Source organism: Mixophyes fleayi, chromosome 1 (genome assembly GCF_038048845.1).
Source record: "Mixophyes fleayi isolate aMixFle1 chromosome 1, aMixFle1.hap1, whole genome shotgun sequence".
Classification (NCBI taxonomy): Eukaryota; Metazoa; Chordata; class Amphibia; order Anura; family Limnodynastidae; genus Mixophyes; species Mixophyes fleayi.
Window position 1 is genome coordinate 338,122,790 of NC_134402.1, and position 24,326 is coordinate 338,147,115.

The following is a 24,326-nucleotide window of genomic DNA, read 5'->3' on the forward strand; positions in this document are numbered from 1 at the left end:
ATGTCTACTGTACTTATTAGTTAATTTCAATAATTGCTTGCACACAATTAGTTTGCATAGGATTACGGTGACACACCTTGCATGGCACAATGACCCTTTTTATTAGTTCTTTGTCCATAAGTTAAGAAACACTGCTATAGAGTTATATTCATTATATGATCTTTTCTTGTGTACCTATTGTGATGCCATAGAGGAAACGTCCAACCAAAATCATTTCATGTGATCCAGCCATCTTGCTGAATCCGAGACACAGAGTAGCTGTTATACCCAACAGGTGACTGAATACATGAGACCGCCTCCTGAGGAGAAAGAGATTGAAGTCTGTGAGGGGTCAGGGGCACACTCAGAGCTCAAATTGCATCTTGGATAATTGTCAAATACATAATTTAGCAAGACCTAGGGCTAGATTTACTAAGCTGCGGGTTTGAAAAAGTGGGGATGTTGCCCATAGCAACCAATCAGATTCTAGCTGTCATTTTGTAGAATGCACTAAATAAATGAAAGCTAGAATCTGATTGGTTGCTATAGGCAACATCCCCACTTTTTCAAACCCGCAGCTTAGTAAATCTAGCCCCTAGTATCCAATAAATCAACAAGGGAATCCTCTACACTTCCTAATGGAAAAACTGACACTGATATAGCAATTCATTTGCCCAATATCCAAAGCAGTATTTGTTGACTGAGGTGGTTTCCATATATTTTAAAACATTAATGGAATTGTTCATGGTGAAAAATTGTAGAGCATGAGGGTGTTGGTAAAGGGCATCAAGGATAATATTAAGCACAATAAAGGTTTAAGTAATATTTTTCTTTCCACAATTTGTTTTTATTGGCTTTACAAAGTATAGAAAATAAGATGCAGTGTAGGCTCTGGTAGGGGGAAGAGTTACAGAAAGGAAAGGGAAATACTGAGATACATTTCTCCTTTTATACTACCAGAAAGAATGTTTGTTAAACTAGCTAGATGCTACTTTGTAAGGTTATGGTCAAGTGATGGTGACTTTTGCATTGTGATTGGCTCTATTTAGTTTGCCTGACTGTGATTGGCCTGCTTCTACAATGAGCATTTTTTATCGATAGAAACTCATTTGAATCAGACCCTATTTGCTACATTACCTGGTGGAACCGAATTTAAAAAACTTATATGAATTTAAACATTGCATGAATCGATTTGCTCAACTCTGAATCAATTTCTAAAGTACTGAATGGCTCCTCATTGGGTTGGAAATATATGTGCTATGATGAGGTTCATTATGTCTACCACTGCTGCTTAATACTCAGACTGTAGCATTTTATGTACGGCCACGTTTCTCAGGTCACCCTGAAATTTTGTGGTAACTAAATACATTATAGGAGAAGTCAATAAGAGAGTACCCAACAATATGTTTTCAATTATGTTTGCCACCATTGAATATTGAGGCAACTGAATAAAATAAAATACTCACTTCCCAAACCTTCTTGTAAGGTACCCAGATGCCAGTGATCCTAAAAGCCCTCCGATGCTGTACACTGAAACTGCTAAGGACCAGAGTAGGGTAAGCGATCCCTCTGAGACAGGTGATCCATACCTTCCTATCCAGGTCTGGTTGATAAAGTGTTTGACAAACTGCAGATGACATGAATTAAGGGGTTGTTGGGACGCACTGGCCAGAGAGAAGAGAAATGTATCCAATGGCTAGTTATTCATAGTTCACTACTCTGGTAGAAAAATAGATAAACATTTTAAAAAAACAAATACTGCAACATAGTGAAAAGCCAGTGACTGACATCCATATAAAGTCCTATATAGATAATATAATACAATCCCCAGCACTGGTGTGACAGGCTTACCTTGAGTGGAGACATAAATACAGTGTATATATATATATATATATATATATATATATATATATATATATATATATATATAGAGTTGCACCTGGGTGGGGCCTGTAAAAGTGTCTCTCAGACCTGGGGAGGAGGCTGGTGCCTCCTGAGAGAACCTGCTGAGGTTGAGCAAATGACCTTTGTTTGGCATTTGAATCTGGGACACAAGGTTTTAGACTCGAGAGAGGGCCTCTAAGGAATGTTTAGTTAGTGCTGTACAGACAAGGTTTTTTGTTTATGTTTGTTTATTTGCACATACTCCAAAAAACTGGCCAACGTCAGTTGTACCAGAAATCCTGCATTTATGTGATTTATTGCTGCTGTTCAAAGCCATCTACTCCAGGTGGTGATACCTATTCCCCTGATTATTTCACTATATATATATATATATATATATATATATATATATATATACATATATATACATATATATATATATATATATATATATATATATATATATATACATATATACATATATATACATATATATATATATATATATATATACACATATATATATATATATATATATATATATATATATATATAGGCAGGTGTGGAAAGAAAGAGCAGTACAATAATGAGTGTCTGCGGGTAACAGTGAAGCATGGTGGAGGTTCCTTACAAGTTTGGGGCTGCATTTAAATAAATGGAGTTGGGGAATTTGGTCAGGATTAATGGTATCCTCAATGCTGAAAAATACAGTAAGGTACTTATCCATCATGCAATAAAATCAGGGAGGTGTCTGATTGGTTCCAATGTATGTTGGGGTATATATATATATATACCCCAACAAGACATACTTTAACTGCAGACTTTCATCTTTAATTTGAGGGTATTTACATCCAAATCAGGTGAACGGTGTAGGAATTACAACGGTTTCTATATGTGCCTTCCACTTTTTAAGGAACCAAAAGTAATGGGACAATCGACTCCAAAGCTATTTCATGGACATGTGTGGGCTATTCCCTCATTATTTCATTATCAATTAAGCAGGTAAAAGGTCTGGAGTTGATTCTAGGTGTGACATTTGCATTTGGAATCTGTTGCTGTCGACTCTCAATATGAGATCCAAAGAGCTGTCGCTATCAGTGAAGCAAGCCATCATTAGGCTGAAAAATCAAAACAAACCCATCAGAGAGATAGCAAAAACATTAGGTGTGGCTAAATCCACTGTTTGGAACATTCTTAAAAAGAAAGAACGCACCGGAGAGCTCATCAACACCAAAAGACCCGGAAGACCACAAAAAACAACTGTGGTGGATGACAGAAGAATTTTTTCCCTGGTGAAGAAAAACCCCTTCACAACAGTTGGCCAAATCAAGAACACTCTCCAGGAGGTAGGTGTATATGTGTCAAAATCAGCAATCAAGAGAAGACTTCACAAGAGTGAATATAGAGGGTTCACCACAAGATGTAAACCATTTGTGAGCCACAAAAACAGGAAGACCAGATTAGAGTTTGGCAAACAACATCTAAAAATCCATTACAGTTCTGGAACAACATCCTATGGACAGATGAGACAAAGATCAAATTGTACCAGAGTGATGGGAAGAGAAGATTATGGAGAAGGAAAGGAACTGTTCATGACCCAAAACTTACCACCTTATCAGTGAAGCATGGTGGTGGTAGTGTCATGGCATGGGCATGTATGGCTGCCAATGGAACTGGTTCCCTTGTATTTATTGATGATGTGACTGCTGACAAAAGCAGCAGGATGAATTCTGAAGTGTTTCGGGCAATATTATCTGCTCATATTCAGTCAAATGCTTCAGAACTCATTGAACGGTGCTTCACAGTGCAGATGGACTATGATCCGAAGCATACTGTAAAAGCAACCAAAGAGTTTTTTAAGGCTAACAAGTGGAATGTTATGCAATGGCCAAGTCAATCACCTGACCTGAATCCAATTGAGCATGCATTTCACTTGATGAAGACAAAACTGAAGGGAAAATGCCCCAAGAACAAGCAGGAACTGAAGACATTTGCAGTAGAGGCCTGGCAGAGCATCACCAGAGATGAAACCTAGATTCTGGTGATGTCTATACGTTCCAGACTTCAGGCTGTAATTGACTGCAAAGAATTTGCAACAAAGTATTAAAAAGTGAAAGTTTGATGTAGGATTGTTTAGTTTGTCCCATTACTTTTGGTCCCTTAAAAAGTGGGAGGCACATATAGAAACTGTTGTAATTCCTACACCGTTCACCTGATTTGCATGTAAATACCCTCAACTTAAAGCTGCAAGTCTGCAGTTAAAGCATATCATGTTAGTTTCATTTCAAATCCATTGTGGTGGTGTATAGAGCCCAAAATATGTCGATGTCCCAATATTTATGTGCCTGACTGTATATGTATACATACATACATACATACATACATACATTCTGAAATTAGATAACACACATTCTATTTAAAGATTCCTTAAATTTCAGTTGTTTTTAGTGAAAATATGTAAAATTGCATATAACTTGGTATAGGTATAACATGAGGAAATATTGCACTTCCGGATTTCTGTTAAAATCTGTGCCTTTTGCCTGTTTAAAAAGCTCTGAAATGACTTGCAAAAACGGAATAACCTTTGACCTAAATACAACCCTTTTGCTCATTTTATCTCACAAGCTGAACAAAATCGTGTATTAGTAATTTTGGCTTGGAAATGTCAAATTAATGCTCCATTATTACAATACATATTAACTTCTTTATCTGCCCATTATCCAGAGGAAAAATTATAAGTATTAAACTTGGTGCAATTAGGGAAAAACAGTTGTGTGATGTTGCACCAGAGGAAAAGTAAGTTGATAACATAACCATAAACCTTTAACTTAACCTTAGCACTTATGCTATATAATAAAAGACACCACACCGACTTGTTGGCAATTAAGTCTATTTATTAATTTAACCTTGCACTTATGTAAGGTCCCTATCGGAGATGTGCCTCACAGGGCGACTAACTCCTAATACCTCCGAATTTACCACGATCCGCGTGGATGACTGGATCCTACCTCGGTCCCTGATTGGGTTTTCTCCGGACGCCCGCAAGTAACACCTAAGAGGGAAAACACAGTTAAACCGAGTCTACCAAGTAAGGGCTGTCCGAGACTACGGCAAAGAACAAGGACACGGTCAGTCCAAGCTCACTTGCCGCCTCCTCACTTTGTTCTTGCCAAGACGCGGGGGACTACAGGCACTGAAGGCCAAGACTAGTCCGAGGACTAATCCCGCCTCAAGTACCTCACACACCTGCCGGTGAGGGCCTAACCGAAAGGAGGAATCGAGCGTGATACTCACCGGGACACTCCCACTTCCGATCCGGTTCTCCTGCACCTTCCCGACTCCTGCGGACGACAAGAACACACAGCCTCCCTCTACGCTCTCCGTGAGACTAAGATGGCACCCACAAAACTGGACTGACTACAACAGCGACCCGACCCTAACAACGTTCTAATGGTCGGCAACGCAACTAAGTCAAACCACTATGACTAACTAGGTGTGGTGCACTAACGGAACTGCTCACTTACACGCTACGGGAAACACCAGCCGGTGTTCACAGACTAAACCGGAGGGCGGTTCCTAACCCCCTCACCCAGGTCGTACCAAGAAGCTGCCTTCTTGCTATGGGGTCACCCACGGACCCTAAGGACCGGTTCTTTAAGCCCGGCTGAGGCTCAGTAGAACAGCACACTAACCCGCGGGCCGACTGCCGCACGGAACAGCCGATCGAACTGAACCGCCCGACTGCCTGTACTCGGGTATCTCACACGTGTCCCTACGTCCGGAACCACAGGTCCACCTGCACGGAACCGGCCTTGAGGACCCTTGATCAGAACCACGGCCGCCCCTGGAACTGCCTCAAGGTGTGCTGCACTGCCACCAACTCACTCAGCCACCCCCTCTGGGTACCAGTGTGACCCCGGGCAGGGCTGCCAAGAGGAATTCAGGGCCCGGGTACAACAAACTCATGGGGCCCCCCCATAGTTGAGTAAGCCCTAAAAACACGACGCGGGTTTGGTCATACATTCAGGGGCGTGTCAATGCGCCATTGGGGCGTGGCTAGCCTAACGACGGTGCAAAAATTTTCGGGAATGTGGTCATACATTTGGGGCCGTGGCAATGCACCGTTGGGCGCATAGCTAGCACATCAAAATCACTAGGTCCTGAATTCACCACAGCGTCACATATGTCCAAGCACTCCTGACTTTTAAGACATCCAGCACCACAGTGTAGTATACAAAGAATGCAGTGTGTACACAAACAGTTCAGTCTTGGCCTGCGCCCACTGGGCTCACCAAACATTGGCATTGTCCCTACTAGAATCACAACATTTCACACACTATGCTGCTCTGTCCTACCTGTTCTTCTCACTTTCTCCACCCGAGGCTGCTGGTTTCTTTAGTTGTGGCTTGCCTGGATCTTGGAATGTAGAAGGACCTATTTGGGAAAAAAATGGCTACATTTAGAAAATTTCAGTCAGACGCAGCGTTAAATCAATAGCACCCACGATTAATAATTAGGCCTTCCTCCAGCCCCAACATTAAAATAATAGAATTCACATGTAATAAATAAACCTATTTCCCGTCATGCAAACAGCCTAGCAATACCTATTTCCCGCAACCATCACTGCCATTAAATAATTCATAGTCACATTTAATAAATAGACCTCATCCTCCCCAAACTCACCTCCACATTCAATAGGCCCCAAATCACCCCATCTTAAATTAATAATCCCCACTATTAAATTGCCTCACCATCACCCTACAAACAAAATAGCGCCCATTAATTAGCCACCACCTACCGCACACACACTACATTGCAACAAGCCCCATCACAACTACACTGCGCCCTCCATGCTGCTTTCCCCCCTTTTTATTCACTCTGTGCCTCTTTGCCCCTTTTTTTTATAACTCTGTGCCTCTCTGCCGCTGTTTTCCTCCTCTGTGCCTCTCTGCCCCTGTTTTCCTCCTCTGTGCCTCTCTGCCCCTCTTTTCCTCCTCTGTGCCTCTCTGCCCCTCTTTTCCTCCTCTGTGCCTCTCTGCCCCTCTTTTCCTCCTCTGTGCCTCTCTGCCCCTCTTTTCCTCCTCTGTGCCTCTCTTTTCCTCCTCTGTGCCCCTCTTTTCCTCCTCTGTGCCCCTCTTTTCCTCCTCTGTGCCCCTCTTTTCCTCCTCTGTGCCCCTCTTTTCCTCCTCTGTGCCCCTCTTTTCCTCCTCTGTGCCTCTCTTTTCCTCCTCTGTGCCTCTCTTTTCCTCCTCTGTGCCTCTCTTTTCCTCCTCTGTGCCCCCTTTTCCTCCTCTGTGCCTCTCTTTTCCTCCTCTGTGCCCCTCTTTTCCTCCTCTGTGCCCCTCTTTTCCTCCTCTGTGCCCCTCTTTTCCTCCTCTGTGCCTCTCTTTTCCTCCTCTGTGCCCCTCTTTTCCTCCTCTGTGCCTCTCTTTTCCTCCTCTGTGCCTCTCTTTTCCTCCCCTGTGCCTCTCTTTTCCTCCTCTGTGCCTCTCTTTTCCTCCTCTGTGCCTCTCTTTTCCTCCTCTGTGCCTCTCTTTTCCTCCTCTGTGCCTCTCTTTTCCTCCTCTGTCCCTCTCTTTTCCTCCTCTGTGCCTCTCAGTTTCTTTCCTTACCTTTTGTCAGCTTCTTTCTTTTCTTCTCTTCTCTTCTGTCTTCTCTTCTTTCTTCTTCTTTGGTCTTGTCAGGCTGCGGCGCTCCTCACTGACTGACTGCCGGGCGTGACTTGATGACGTCACGCCCGACAGTCAGTGTGAATGGAGAAGACAGGAGAGGAGGGACGCGGCGCCGCGGTCACGTGAGTATTGATTTTTTTTTTTTTTATTTCTTATAGCTCCCCCCACCAACGCCCCCCCCCCCCCTCCCCCTACCCCGCGGGAATTTTTTTTTTAAAAAAATAAAAATACGCAAAATACAAAAAAATAAAATAAAAAAAAAAATGACAAAAAATAGCAGCAAGGGCCCGGCCCGGGCCCCCTGGCATGGCCGGGCCCGGGTAAAATGTACCCGCTCCCCCCCCCTCTCGGCGGCCCTGACCCCGGGGATCTAAGGGACAGGAAAACTACGTGTGTTCTCCCCTGACTATGTGTATGCTGGTAACTACACTTGTCCCCACAGCACGGGTTAGCACAGGAAACCACAGGAACAAGAGCCTACCTTTAATGGGGGCCTGACGTCTTGCCCCTGGACACAATTACATAGCACACCCAAAATACTGTAATTCAATAATACCCGCCTCACAGACAGAATACAATATACAGTACTTTGTAAGCTACTTACCAGAGCACACCGCTGTTAGCCAACCAGCAGGTTGCTACAGCACCACAGGAGCCTCCGCTCTACTGTACCTCCTAACCACGTGTGCTCACCTCACACAGGACCGCGCCTACACTCACGAGGCTCCCACGCCTCTACCTCATCACCACCAGGGCCTTCTGCCCTTCACACCATGGGCTTCAGTCCCCTCTCTACCTCAGGGCTCTGAGCCCACTAACTAGGGCCTTGTGCCCTACTACCTAGGGGTCCTAGCCCCTGCCTACCGAGGCCTGTGGCCTCCCTAGCTATCTATTAGGGCCTTGTGCCCTTAATAGCCTACGGGCTACCAGTCCCTAACCAGGCCCTGTGGCCTTCCTATGGCCTCTAGGCCACTAACTACCTAAGGGCCTTGTGCCCTTGTACACCTGGGGCTCTACGCCCCCTGTCTAACTAACAGGGGCTTGTCCCCTTTATCAAAGTAATATGGCCTACTGGCCCACTAACTTTATTGGGGCCTAGTGCCCAGGTCCCTGGGCCTTGTGCCCCTAATTTACAGTGCCAACGGGCCTTGTGCCCGACTGTGCCCACGGGCCTAGCGCCCGACTTTAATTAGTGTGCTGCGGGCGTGGGCCCTGGAGAGGAGTTGCCTGGCAAGGGCCTTACCTGGTGCTGTCTTCGGGGAGCTTCTCCTGGACTCCTTCCCCGTCTGCCGCTGCTTCCACGCTCTGCCGCCGGCTTCTTGTCTTGATCACGCCGGTCTTCAGGCAGCAGAGGCGCTCTTAGCCCTAACAAGGGCTCTCTGCCGCCACTGCTGGTCTCCGCTGTCTTCTCTTCTTGTCTTGATCCCGCAGCTCTCCGGGACACGTCCTCTTCCTGCTCTCTCCGCCGACGGACTGAACAACATGGCGGCGCGCGCGCCGACTTAAATAGTTGGCGCCGCGCTAACGTCATCACGTAGCGTCGACGCGACGCCACGTGATGACATGGCGGGTCCGGATTGGTCCGCCGCCATCTTTCCTTTTGAAATGGCCGGGAGGTGAGCCCTGATTGGCTCACCGTCCCGGCTGAACTGAGGGAACCGCCGCCCGAGGGATGACGACGGCCCCGGCCAGGTAAGTCCTCCACACTTATATGGTGGAGGGAAAACACAGCCTTGGTTACTGATCAATATTAATCAGGATGTCCCATCACGGGTCACGCATCCTTGGTACATCCATATTATCTGCCATTTTACTTAAGCACACCGTTGTAGTGTATCCTTAAACTGGGAAACTAATCCCCAGACTGTCACAGCAATAGGGTTTCTGGGATCCGTCTTGGAATGCTTGGGACTAGCTGTGGCAGGTATGTAGTGGATGACTCAGAACAACAACCTACCACCCCCTACCAAGCCAGTAGGAGACAGGAATAGGCTGAAGAGAGCAGGATCCACAGGAGGGATGAGCTGGATCAACACGAGGGGTGACACCTGGAATCTGTACAGCAGCAGATTGAATAAAGCCGAATCCACATGAAGGGTTAATAGCCAAAGTCTGTTTTACAGCTGGCAGAATGAAGCTGAATTCACACGAAGGGTTAATGGCTGAAATCTGTGCAGCAGATTGAAACGAAATTCACACAAAGGGTTAATGGCTGATATCTGAGCAGCAGCAGGCATATTGATGCTGAATTCACACGAAGGGTTAATGGCTGATATCTGAGCAGCAGCAGGCATATTGATGCTGAATTCACACGAAGGGTTAATGGATGAAATTTGTACAGCAGCAGGCAGATTGAAACAGCAAAAAAACAGCAACAGTGGTAAGCTGGAACTAGGAAAGTGTTGCTGGTAATTAGCTGAGTGTAAGAGGTGACTTATAGTCTGCAAGGGTGCTAATTGGTGGAGGAAGTTAGGTGCTCAGAATAAGCAGGATGTAGCAAAATGTCTCACCTAAGATGGCAGCCTCCAGTACAGCAGACAGAAGTCACACTTTGTCCCAGGATTTAGAATGCTGCATTCTGACAGGAGGGAGATGCACGGTGATATGATACCGCAGAGTAGTGTAAACAGGGCTAAGACCCCGATTCATGACACTAGCATTCTGAAACTCGACTCGTCTGGGCTAATCGTAATGCACCGCAAGTCAGCAGAAAGGGGCTGTACTTACACTGAACCTAAGTGAATGGGTTACAAACGTCTCACTAGCATCAATGTGCGCTTTACCAACCTTGCTTATCGCCTGTACAGTGTTCTCATGCCACTCCAGAGTTAGCTCCAGCTTCAGGACTTCAGTCCCGGCAGCGACCCCATGCACCAGATTGTTTCACATGCTTCTGGGCCTAGAACAGCACACTCGTATCATACCTCGGCCTGCGCATCAAGTGGCCCATTACCTCCAGGGCTAATGAATGAATTGACTCCTCCTTGTCCTTATATAGTCTGTCTCCTTGATCCTGCCCTCACCATGACCTGTACATAGTCATCACAAACTCTTTGGTTAGTTAACCCTTATTGGGGCCAAATAGTTATATACACAAACTTCAGCTTTTAATCTCCCTCGGGCTTAATCCATTCCTAAATTCTAATATGCGGGTGTGCCAGCGAATCATGTCTTTATGCCGTGGGGCCAAAACAATGCCATTCGCAGTGAATCGCTTAATTGAGGTCCTCATGTTGCCCAATTCGCTAGGAAGTAGGCAGGATGCGAGAGGTTGGCCTGCTCTCCCAGGAGTCTGGTAGAAGTACCCATATATCGGGAGTCTCTTGGATATTCCAGGAGATTGGAAGCTGGGAGGTTTGTTTTGCCTTCTTCTGGATCAACACTACTAGAATTTATGAAAGGTTGATCTTGATGGATCTTTACCTTTTTTCAGCCTTACTAAATGTGTAATCATATAGTAGATGGAACACTTGAGATAGACATAAGGTTATATTAACTAAATATGCAAGTAGTAACAGGTATGGAAGCACAATAAAAAAAGCAACAAAATTAGCAGACAGTTGTAGGTGAGTAAATTTCCTTTTTTACATTTCCATACATGAAGTAGAAACAGTAATTCCACTCTGTTGTGCAATAGTAGAAGATGGTTCCTGCTTACCAAGGATGATGAGCTGATCACTGATACATGAAAGCCAAATGGCAATCCATTACCAAGGCCTAGCACAATAACTAGTGGAAGCAGTCTCCAATGATGGACCTTGGAGAATAAAAACAAAAACATTTCAACATAATATAGTAAAGTAAAAGGCCGCTATACTTAATATGCAAGCTGTTCCTTCCTATGTGGTAAGACAATAAATGTACTTTACTAACCGCATTCAGTGTTCCTTTGCACAAATATTTCTAATTGACAGTCTCATGATTAACAAGAAACATACCCACATTTCAGATTTTGGTACTACCACAATAAAGTGATCTATGTGACCTTTTGCAGGTTGAGATGTAAATGCACATGGTGAGAAGATTCAAAGTAACACTTCAAAGTCCAGCCTAGCACCATTTTAGGACCACCACTTTTTTCACTTAAAATGTTTCTCTAACATGTCTGATGAGCATGGAATATTTTTTTTCAATCATTGTCATTGTTTTCTCAAATGACTTCATTTCTAAAGCATATATATTTTTATACAATGTTTATGATCTTGCTTCCAGTTGATATCACACAATCCTGTATGTATGACAATGCAACGCCACCCTAATTGGCTATTTTAGAATAGTGAACTTGTTACATGTACATAGTCAGACAACAGCATCAGAGTGTATTTATCTAGTGCTGTCATAGTCAATCTAAAGCTTTAAGTTAGGGTGACTTTCAAATAAATGTAGCAGCATATAAACAGTAAGAAGGTAAACAGAGATGTTCTGAGAAAAAGAGGTGAGGGAGAACATTTATTTATGCTTTGTAAAGTTTACATTCAAATATTCACATTAGCTCTACATAACCAAAAATCCAGAACCTTTTCACTTACTCACCTCCTTGTTTTTACAGTGTGTGGCGATTATGTATTGCACCTAATCACTGTTTGTTACTTTTCCACTGAATATTCATGTATGAAAATATGTATACTGTATGCAACCCATACTTGCCAACTCTCCTGGAATGTCCGGAAGACTCCTGCACTTTGGGTGAGTCTCCCGGACTCCCGGTAGAGTATGGCAATCTCCCGCATCTGCAGAATTAGGGCCAAAATACTGCGATTCTCCCGGAATCGCGGCATTTGGCCCCGGCCCCCACTATAAAATGACGCATTTGCGTCATTACGGCATGGGGGTGGGTCCAAAATGACGCGATATTGGAGCCCCGCCCACCACCCCCATGGCAGCTCCCGGAAGGCAGTGGCAGAAAGTTGGTAAGTATGATGTAACCTTGTAATGTAATGTCAAAGTGTGCTTTGCTGACTGACACCAGTGACCTATTAAAGTGTCAAGAGTCTTTTGAAAGTAACCAGGCTAGACAGATAACAACTCTGAGATGCTCCAGAGTTGTGTAAATAGTCCGGCCAGTCAAGCAGAGCAGAGGTGAGAAATCCTGCCCTGTGAGATGCCAGACATATATCTCAGGGATAGATAACTCACTTCAAAATCCCTGTGTCATTTTGGGAATTAATCTGCCCTGACATTGAGAGAGCCAAGTACCAATGGCGGGGGTGAGAGCAGTGTGAGAAGTTAAAATCCATTGCCTGACTCAAAACTGGTGTTCATTTCTAAGAGGAGACCTACTGTATCTAGGTGAAGTGTGCCATCCTTCTCAAAGTGTACTCTTCTCACACCAAGGTCTAGATTTACTAAGCTGCGGGTTTGAAAAAGTATGGATGTTGCCTATAGCAACCAATCAGATTCTAGCTGTCAATTTGTAGAAGGTACTAAATAAATGAGAGCTAGAATCTGATTGGTTGCTATAGGCAACATCCCCACTTTTTCAAACCCGCAGCTTAGTAAATCTAGCCCCAAGTCTAACTTAAACTTATTTGTGCAACTTATTTTGTATGTTTTCTTATTAACTGTTTTGCAATTAAACCTTGGAAACGTTTTTCGGATTAAATACATTTAATCTAGCATATTCTCTGTGAATCTTTGTGAACTAACAAACCAAGTGAGGCTCATGCTACATGAATATGTGATTTAAGTGTGTAATATTGTATGTATAAGTGGTTTTGGTGAACATAATGACTCTATAGTAAATCCTTTATGGTGGCAGAAGAGGTATAATCATTGGTAAGTGACCAAGGTAATTCCAGTCACGGCCAGCTGTTTCAGATTGCTGTATCGGAGACAGGATGGGCGATTGTGACACAGTGCAATGAAGTACATAGCAGCTGCATAATATCTGAACATTAACTTACTTTGTAAATTGGATGAGGGACTAGAATTCGACATGAGAAGGAGGAAATGTATTTATTTTCATTTATTTCTGAAGTGGAAATTTAGAAGTGGCGGTATGAAAAATGTAATTAAATGGAATCTGATCATTTTACAATGAAGGCAGTAGGAGAAGTGGTGGTATGGTATACCGCCGTCTACACCCCCACTTGGTCCACTGCCGCCAGGACATTCTGAATTGCTTCACAATTGGGAATAAACACAATAATAAAATAAGATTGAGCAATAAGAATCAGACAAATAGGTGAGAGGGCCACTGCCACCCATCCTATTCTAGTCCCTGCTCCCCTGTGCTTGTCAGCAGTCAGCAAAGAGTTAATGAGCCTCCTGCTATACGGCCACCAACACTGGGGCCTATTTATCATTCCTTTGTCAGTTTTAAATCCTGGCTCTTTAAAATGAAAATAACAAAGCTATTTATCAATAGTGTAACACCGGAGATATCACAGTGATCTCCAGCATTCACTTAAGTAATGATCATTAACACAGTCTCCATAGTTCTGTATGGTGAAGACTCTATGGGGCTTAGCGTTTTGGAGCTTGTCTTTGATTGCTAACGTCATCTGAGGAAGGTGTTAGCAGCTCTTACCTGTAGTTACAGCACCAAAAGAGAGAAATCTTCTGATCACTCCCCGGTAGGCTGGACGCTTCTCCCCTCCTTCCTATCATTAATGTGTATGAGCGCATGCGCTGACTGATGGCTGCCAATGCACAATGAAGACACCACATACAAGTTATATCCTGTATTTTGAGATGTTGGCATTGTATTTGCTATGCTGCCAAATCCTAGCAATTACATCATAACTGCAGCGTTATTATATGTAAGAGCTACAGAAAAATTTCTCATAAATTATTAATCTTTGGTTTATATATTTCTACTTATAACACAATTGCATTCTGCATGTGTTATTGTTATCTCCTATTAGCCATTTTACACTGATTGCAGTGTTCTTAATACTAGCTACACCATAGGGACGATTTACTAAGCATCAGTTCGGTATGTGTTTACATACCACCACATTTAGATGGTCTTTGAAAACCCATCTCTTTTTTTTTTTTTTAGAGGTGACCTTATCCTCAATAGCACTATTCACACTAACGCACCCTCACAGCTGTCCCAATCTCCACTCTGAACCACATTTGCTCTTGTTTCAGCTGTACCCTCTGCCACTTAGAATGTAAGGTCTGTAATGAGCATGGTCCTTCATACCCTTTGTTTTCATGTCTGTGTATATTTTGTCTAGCTTTTAGGTCACTGTTTTATGTATGTCCTGTTGTCCTTACTCTATCTCGCTGTGGAGCACTGTGGCGCCCTAAAAATCTACGATAATAAACTCAAACCCACATGATTTATCAACTTTCAGGTTTGTCTCAAACAGCATCTTATGTTTCTCAGTTTAAAAAAAATCTAAATCAGGAATGGTCTTTAATCTGTGATTGGCTGAGCAATGTAATTGACTTCTGACTGGCTGCTAGTATGTTGAAGTCATTTTGCGGTGGGTGCTCATAGTGGGGGGATCCACTTTTTCAATTGGGGTTTTTTATTTTATTACCCATCTAGATTACATCAGATCAGGAAATAAGATGTCAGGAAAGTATTTACTAGGGACGCAACCTTTGAGGAAAAATTATGGGGCCAAATAATTAATCATGTGGCAATTTTAATAATTTATTATACTGAAGGGAACCAGATTATTTATTACATTAAAGGGCACACAAATTATTTATATCTCTATATGGGCCACCACTATTAATTATTTCTTTATAGGGGGCACTACTCTTTTTTTCATTTCCTAGGGGGGCAAAACTTGTAATGCAACTACAGCATGTGGTTTGAGCTACCTCACAATGTGAGAGAAAGCCTACTAATAAGCGTCAGTTTGCCTTGAGGTGTGGCTAAATGCTGCTTAATATATTGGAAAGATTGTATAGCTGCCAAGTATAAAAATCGAGATGACAATTTTAAACCATGTGCTTTGTGTGGATTTGCCCTTTAGTAAATTGCTCAGTTTCCAAACTGAACATCAAAGCACCCAAAAACTTGTGTTTGGAACAAACAGTAAATCTAGCCCAATGAGTGATCTGATCAGGCAGTTTAATTGTTCTGTGGCTAATTTGATTAAAAATAAAATGCAGATTGTTCAATATAACTGATCTGCTGTATGTACTATACAACCACTGCTATGTTTGTAATATGCTTTTCTAAAAAATTCAATAAAAACCTTTTGAGTTAAAAAAAATAAAAATGCATCGGGATCAGATTTTCATTATTTTGTCCTTGCAAATCTGTTTTGCTGCTGACCAGAAGCTGCATTTATATTTGTTAATACTACTTTTAGCTCTTTTACATTAAGCATCTTGTAGTTTAGTTCCCTGTTTCTTTAAACAACAAAACAATACACACAAACGGGAAACTTAGCTACAAGTCAGTAAATCCAAATAGCTAATAAAATCAATGATCAAGTGTGGAGGAGGAAATCCACGTATCCCTCCGACCACAGTCACTTTAAATATAAATTGTTAAATATCCTTGTTCTGCAAATAATACTTTGTCAATAATAAAGCAAATTTCATTAAATATTGATGAAAATGGGCAAACATCTTTTTATATATGTGACAAATTGTGTACTCACCAGGTCCAAGAGAAGCCCAGCCATGACATGGATAAATTCAAAACAGATGGTTTAGTAACATGGGTAAACTGGTGTGTATTATGGATTTCATCACAGGACTCAGCAGAGCAGAACAAAGGGTTATCTTTATTTTGTGGTGTTTGATTTGGACATCTAGAGCCAACCACATGATGCCATGACAATGTTGTACCGAGCAGTAACCTGGGAAAATGATTAGCATAAGGACATGGACTTGGACATAACACAGAGTATAAATTCATTACTCATATATCAGGTGTAAAACTGGAGCACATATTTTCTTCACATACTTAAGGATACAGCATACTTAGTATAATAATAATAGCATATCCCCTGTTATTGTGTTATGCATATAACAAAAAAAGTTATTTTGGTAGGATCAAGCGTTTTTTCCCATTACATATTTATTATTAATTAAGCTAATAAAAATAGACTATGACAACCAGGGAAACAGAAAAAGAAGTCTAGAAAAAGAGGATGATCAGCCTGCAAAAAGTCCTCATTAGGAAGATCCAACTACCCACCACCTTTCACATAATCTAGCAATAGAAGAAAATAATTAGTCTAAGTTATTTTCCTTTTCACCCTTTTGTGCACATCACCTATTTAATTTTTTCATAGATTTACACGTCAATTGTCCCATTTTGCGGAAAAGCAAAACCTATAGAAGATCCATCCGCTTTCATTTACATCTACAAGTCCTTTATGAAGTTTTAGCTTTGATCTTTCAAATGACTAGATATCATGTGGCAGACTAGGCCTAAGGGCATCTGCACCCTGGACCAGTACAATTTTGTGAGGGATTTGCAGCGTCTGTACTGTTAGTCGGCACAGTTGGCAGATGTGAGTCCGGCACAGGATACACCCCATACATTCTAACTGTTGCTGTTTGTTCATTGTGTAATTTTGTGATTAGTTTTCTCTACCCCCGTTGTATAGCACTGTTGCACCTTATAAATAAACAATGCTGATAATAATAACAATGGTGACGAGAATGCCCTCTGAGACTAAAATGTTATTTCTGTATATATTGTTTATTAATATGCTATCTATATTGTATATTGTGGACTGTCTGTCATGCTCAATCTACTTTTTCCACTCTGATTCTATAAATTTGAACCTTTAAAAATGTAGTCACATTAACTTCAATTTTCCATACCTTGAATAGAATAAAAATAAAATGAGATAATTCTATATTCAGGTGCTTTCAACTGTCCCCTTTCACCACTTTTGTATCATAACTATTTTTCACTAATGGCCCCACCAATTATTGTATTTGACATTAGTAATGTATTAGCCTACAGGAGACAAGTCTACTTTTAACACACACATATATATATATATATATATATATATATATATATATATATATATATATATATAGTGCATGGTCTACATCACAAGACTTACCCAGAAAGACTAACAGAACCTAACATGTATAGTTTGGGGCAGAGAAGAGAATGGGGGGGTCATGATAGCAACTTTATAAATATGACGAGGGTTTTAGCAAGATGCAGAAAGGACACATTCTTCAAAGGAAGAGAAATATTACAATATGAGAACATGCGCTGAAACTGGAGGGAAGCAGGGGCGGATTGGGAACTTAAAGTGGCCCTGGAAAAAATTGGCCTCACGTGGGCAGGTCCAAATCAACTATGGGTGGGGCCAACACAAAAGTAGGCGGGATTTAGAACTACTGGAATTCGGTTGTAGTAACATTTAGGAAAACCTAGATGTGATGACTTAATATACAGTGGGTCATTTCTAAAGCAATGCAGGGAGAAAGCTGCCACTCCTGTGTTATAAAAATACATGAATCCTTTCACATTATCTGGGACTGGTTTATGACTCTGTGTTCAAACTTCTTTAGTTGCCTACTATTAAAGTAATTTTATCGTTTTCAAATAAGCATTGCCCAAGCGATTGTATTGTGTTTCCGAAGCACAAGCAATTTATTTAGCAAAAGCAATTTGTTTAGCAGTTCAATAAATAAGTACAATACAGTACAATATAGCCGATACATGATACCTATTAAAGATGTTACATTAAAGCAGGAAAGTATAAAAACATTGAATACATTACATCTTCCTTATAGGTTTCACTCAGGTTCAATGAATGCCGCCATGCGGTCACATTTCCAGCTTCAAAGAGGGGGAGAACATAAGCCAGCATGCTTGTATATACTTGTCCAGCTAACACTTAGTAAGGTCTTCATTGGTCCAGGCTTAATGGCATTCCAGTTCCTTGCAAGTTATAGGTCAATTCATTTGATCCTTATAAAGGGTGAGGGGAAAATCCCCCATCCTATTGTCCCCATGAAATTGACTCTGAATGACCAGTTCAAACTGACCCACACAAAAGTAATTTTTTTTAGCATTAATCTCATATTGCTTGTATCTTGCGATCGCAAGATGCGATCGCTATTCCGTCCACACCGGGTTAATGCTGGTGAAATAAGCTTTAATATGAGACCAAACTCTTTATCTTTTAAAACAACTGAACCATAAAAACCTTTACTACAGTATTATATATGAATAAATATACAATCTAATACATTTTACTAATAAATGAATGTGGATTGGAACCTTAATAAATATGAAATATATAAATAACTAAATGTTGTAGTGCAAGTGTGTGCGTGCGTATTTTACCGCGTGATAGCGCCATGCCCCGTGTAGCGTGGCATACTGAGTGCAATTGCACGATTAAACAATATACTTTTGTTCATCCAATTATACGACTTCGACACTACTAACACATGCTTCCAAAATTCCCTTCATAGAAACATATCTGATTTTTAATAGGTTTAACTATTATGAAACATGTTGGCAGAATCCTATTTGATCAGTCTGCCACAGCAGCATGTGAGCACCTCACCGCACTGTTGCATCTTTCCCCGACATCATGAGCTGTAAACTTCCAGTCAAATCTCTCTCTTTAATATATAAAAATGTGTACTGTGTGATTAAAAAAATGCATTAAAAATAATCCTTATAATAAATGGCTATCCAGTGCGGTCACCAGAAAGGTAAAATGCTTCAAGCTTCAACCACTTCTTTTGTAACAACTGTGTATGAGTCCTAAATGTGCCCAGTGATTGGTGGTGGTTTGATTTAATAGCAGTGCAGTAAGGGTTGGCAGACAATGGCATAAGTGAAGGGGAGAGCTATTCCAAGAGTTTGCTGGTGATAAAGTAAGTGCAAAGGAGTCAGGATTAATGATATTGTCAGTGCATTACAGCTGGCCATATGTTCCACAAAGTGATGTGAGAATGGGACCAATGCAAGGTAGAAAGCAATGAAATCAATGCAAGAACCACTAAAGTATTGCTAGAGCTGGATAAGGCTCGAATCCTGACTAAGCAAGACAGTCACCCAAATTCGTGACTGCTCCAACAGATTCAGGACAGTTGGCAGGCTGTCCTGCTCTCTGCTACTTGTTCTTGTCCCTTTCACCACCTGTAGCTGCTGGTGTCTTTATCTCAGTTGCTGCTTGTCTGGATCCTGGAATGCTGGAGACCCTATTTGGGGAAAAAAATGGGTACATAAAATTTAGAAAACTCCAACCATACCCGGCATTTAATCAATAGCACCCACATTTAATAAGTAGGCCTCCCTCCAGTCCCAGCATTAATTTAATAGTATACACATTTAATAAATTAATCCTTTTCCCTTCAACCAACCCCAACATTAAAGTAATAGTATTCCCATTTAATAAATATATTTCTCTCCCTCCAAACAGCTCCAGCAATAAATTAATAGCATTTCCGTTTAATATAACCATTTCCTAAGACTCATTTGACCTAAGACTCCTTCGGAACATTATGCTTTAGCACTCTACTATGAATATAGTAATTAGAATTGTGACCTATAAGTGATATCTTATTGAACTATATTTTATGTTTTTGTTGCTACAGCTTTCTGCTCCATTTATTTGAAGCTACATGATTGCCGTCTGGTCACTACTTTAAACAAATTCATTGCCTTATTTACAGGGTTTTGAGGAAATATTTATGCATCTTTAGATTCATGTTTTCATTATACTATTTTTACTTATTTTAATGTTTTCTATTATTATTTCTTATAAATATATATAAAATATTTATATTTTCATTTTTAGTTAGATATTGTTATATGAATTATAGTGATCTATTTTTTTTAACTTATCCCTAATAGTTCAAACGTCTATTCAATTATTCTATTAAATTACAATTACAATTTAAACTACTAGTAATTACATCAATAAAGCAATTTATATATACTGTAGATTTTGGTTAATGAATTTTATTCTATTCTCCTATACTGTGTATTCATTTATATTAAGTATTTGTATTATATATCTATTTGTATACCATATGCATAATTGTTCAAGTTTTTATCAATGATTTATTATTTACTATATTATGAATCATGTGATTTATTTATATTGTAATTTTGCATTATGAAATTCATAAATTAGTCTTATATTATGCTTCCAGGTTACATTTATGATGATTTTATTCTATATGAATTTCTATTATTATTTTTTATGTTAATTAACTGATCAATAGATGATTAGTTGTTCTCTATATAAGATACCAACTTACCTTTGGTATATAGTTTACTATTGAGGAAGCAAGGAGGAACATTGCAAAATGTGTACAGGTATGTCCCAGACTGCTTAAGGAGGCTTATGCATTGTGGGATACCAGACGTGGAAGTGTATTGGAGTACTCTGGCTCAGCAAACTTTTATGATTGGCTAAGAGTACCTAAACCATTCTATCAAACAACTCCGTAATTATCATTTTCCCTGTGTGGCCATGTTCCCCCTTCTCCCACACCTTGTATGTGCTGCAGAGCACACTATCACTAGAGGGTCATGTAGAGTTGAACATAGAAGCTTTTCCATAAATCACAAGCACACAAAATATGTGTATGAATATTTCAGTATGCAGATCGTACGCATCTTACACTGATGACTCCTTATCCTGAGAGAGGCTTAAAAGAGGAGGGAAGAAGTGTGCAAGTAAAGTAAGAGAGTGTTGACGCAATTGCGAATGAGTTAGAATTAGACACTGCCGCAGGTATGCGAATCAACGGGCATATCTGTGGTGGGGGCTCAACCCATGGTGTAAGATACACGCTGCTGATAAAGACCATCGGTGAGTGTCTGGTGAAACTAGTAGGAGCGGTCAGTAATAGCAGATCACTTATGGTAAAAGAAATGCCAAGACCAGTTTGTATTACTTCTCCCCCCAGACAAAGTGGCAGAGTAAACCCATCCTGTTACACCCAAGAATGCTTTACTTGCCATATATGTTTGCACAATGTTCTGTTTCCATCTTTAAATCAATAAACTTTGAAATGGTGGTGGACTTGTTTGGCGAGAGGGACTGAAACATCCTGGATTGAAAACATGTAAGAACTATGTTCCTTCCTGAGACTGAAGCCTATTTCTATGATCACCAAGTGCAACATGAGAGGAAGTTATACTTAATGTTTGCATCTCCCCTATTTCAGGTGAGAATACATCCATGTATTATTTCACATTTACATATTCAGACATTTATAATACAGTCAACACAATATTTATTACTCACTTTTGGGAGCTCTCTGCTTGTGCCGGATTGTTTTCTATATATGACGGGATCATTTGGAGAATTTGGGACCTCCATCAATTGATAACTGCATCTGAGGACCCTACATTTATTATTATCTATTATTTTTAAAGTTGCACTAATATTAGATATATATTTAAGTACAAATGTGCTGCGTTATTCTAGGAATAACACGAGCTGCGCACTATTACCGTTACTATGGTAATTTTAACGCTGATTTTTGCTCTCAGCCCTCGGGGCTGCAAACAAAAATTAGGGTTAAAATTACCATATTAACTCTGTGTTATTCCTACACTTACGTGGTTGAATTGAATTGGCTCTTATTGCAACTATTATTGCAATCTTTCTGGTTAATACACCAGGTGACGCTAGTCTGTTATTTGTTTTACTATCTTTGATCCATACCTTACTATTCATTTATTAATTGATTCATACCGGTGTCAGTGTGACACATTGTCTTTTTTTTTTTAATTACCAACTACTAATGATGATTGACTTTCCTTTCTATACCTGTATTATATTGAGTATAGCAGATGTACATTGGTATTAATCTGTTTACAGTATGGATTGGTATTAAATTGTTTATTTCTGTGTACTGTGCATTTGTCACACACCAAACAGCATAACATTTCTCATTGTTAAAATTTATGATGGCTTTGTAGAATCTGCAAATAACCTGTGCATAGTCTGGCATTGGATATATTTGTACATTATGTAACATACATAGAAAGTTGTCAATCTTCTCAAATTTCCAGAGGGAGCTCAACATTTGGTCCGTGGAATGTTTTGTCCCTGGCAATAACCCACTTCCAACTGAATACCACATCATATATTGTTTTTATCTATGCATTAATTATAAATCAATATTTATTGAAGGGAAAATTTAAAGGAAATAAAATAGTTAGAATTATATTTTTATAGTACTAGTTGTATTTCATGTAATTATTTTATGTACAGTGTTGTATTGTCATATTCTTTGTGTAGATGCATCTGATCAGTAGTATAGTGATGTGTCACTTAAGCTTGGTGTCAGTTGTCTGCAACTAGGCACTCGCTCAGTGAAAACAAACTGAACTGTCCTCTATCATGTTATTATTTTCATCCCAATCGTTTACTTATAAAGTACTAATGTGTCACTCAGGATTGTGCAATAGGGGAATGATTATTAGAAATGCTCAAACGATTCAAGCCAGTATAAAATTAATTCAAACCAGCCTAGTTTGATGAACTCTTTTTATCACACCAAACTTCAAAAAAATAATGAAACTTGTTTTTGTTTTGATCACAATGGTGTGTACTTTAGAACGGATAGGCTGTTAACTTAAATTCAAGGTTCAAAGATAGAATAAACTAACAAATTATGCCTTTTCTGCCTATTCAAGTTTAAATAGCTACATTTGGCTGCATTCTTAAATATTTTAAATTCTGTGAAAATTTCTGTGTTCAAGTTCAGATTTGCTGTTCGCATAGGAGGACATTAAATATACTATATAAGATATGCTTTTTAGATTTTCTTAATAATTTATTCTGCTAAACTTAATAGGCTGCTAAATTGTACTAAGTGTGTGCAGAGGCAGGAGTAGCGAGCTGTGGGCCCCAGTACAGGGAAGCGGGGAGTAGGGAACCGGGGCCCACAGCTCCCCCCCAGCAGGGATGTCCTGTCTGCAGCCGCTCACTATGTGTTGTCTGCAGGGACAAACAGGCAAGGAATGCTGCCCGGCCGGGGGGAGGATTGCCCCGGCAGCCCATACTGTTAAAAGTTACAAAAAAGGTGGAAGGGACTAAATCAACCCCCTAAAAGAAATCTAGATACGCCCTTGATTTCAATAGAGGATCTTTAGGCATTTATCATGGATTGAACTAGGTCTTGTACACTGTTATCTTAGCCACAGTATGGATGGGGAATGAGTAAGGGGAGGGGCTGGAGAGAGGACAGATTGGAGTTGGACAGCTTATTTGCAGACTGAAAGATCAAAGGAAACAGAGGGAGCTCAGTTTTGTTAGCTTTCATGTTAAATTTATAATTTAATATATGTACCGCAGCATTTTAAATACGTATTGTGGGATAACAATGGTAGCCGTGCTTCCTACTGGATGTAAGTGCAGCCACTGGATGTAAGTAGAGCCTATATGATGCTAGGGGGAGTTCCCACCCTCTAAAGGTTATTAGAATATGGTATAATAGGTTCTAGGGCGCATGAAGATGTATAATGGCAGGTATGTAACATACCTGCCATTATACATCTTCATTCGCCCTAGAACCTATTATACCATATTCTAAGTACATATTGTGATAGGAAAATATACCAGGAATTTTAAAATTTTGATCAGGAAACCTCAGGAAAAATCTGTTGGACACTAGGAAATCTGGAATTTGAAAGTGGAAACACTGCAAATAATATGTGTGTGTGTGTGTGTGTGTGTGTGTGTGTGTGTGTGTCTGTCTGTCTGTGTTTATCTGCTTGTGAATGTATCTCTATGTCTGTCTGTGAGTGTGTGTGCATCTGTCTACATCAGGGAGCAAGGTAGATGTCCTGGGGCCCCCCCACAGACCTTAACCCAGTCCTTGGTTTATCCATGCAAAGCTATGGGGAAGTCTGCA

General features: G+C 40.6%; 1 protein-coding gene across 1 annotated transcript in view; it reads right to left on the reverse strand.

The window, feature by feature from the left end:
* Positions 1-16,275, reverse strand: part of LOC142160772 (solute carrier family 2, facilitated glucose transporter member 9-like) — a 43,898-nt gene extending 27,623 nt beyond the window's left edge. The window contains exons 1-4 of the mRNA XM_075215758.1: positions 16,109-16,275; positions 11,194-11,292; positions 1,446-1,606; positions 175-299 (exon numbers count right to left, since the gene is read on the reverse strand). Coding sequence (XP_075071859.1) covers positions 175-299; positions 1,446-1,606; positions 11,194-11,292; positions 16,109-16,132 — 409 coding nt within the window. The 5' untranslated portion in view covers positions 16,133-16,275. The remainder of the gene's footprint in view (positions 1-174; positions 300-1,445; positions 1,607-11,193; positions 11,293-16,108) is intronic.
* Positions 16,276-24,326: the final 8,051 nt, after the last annotated feature.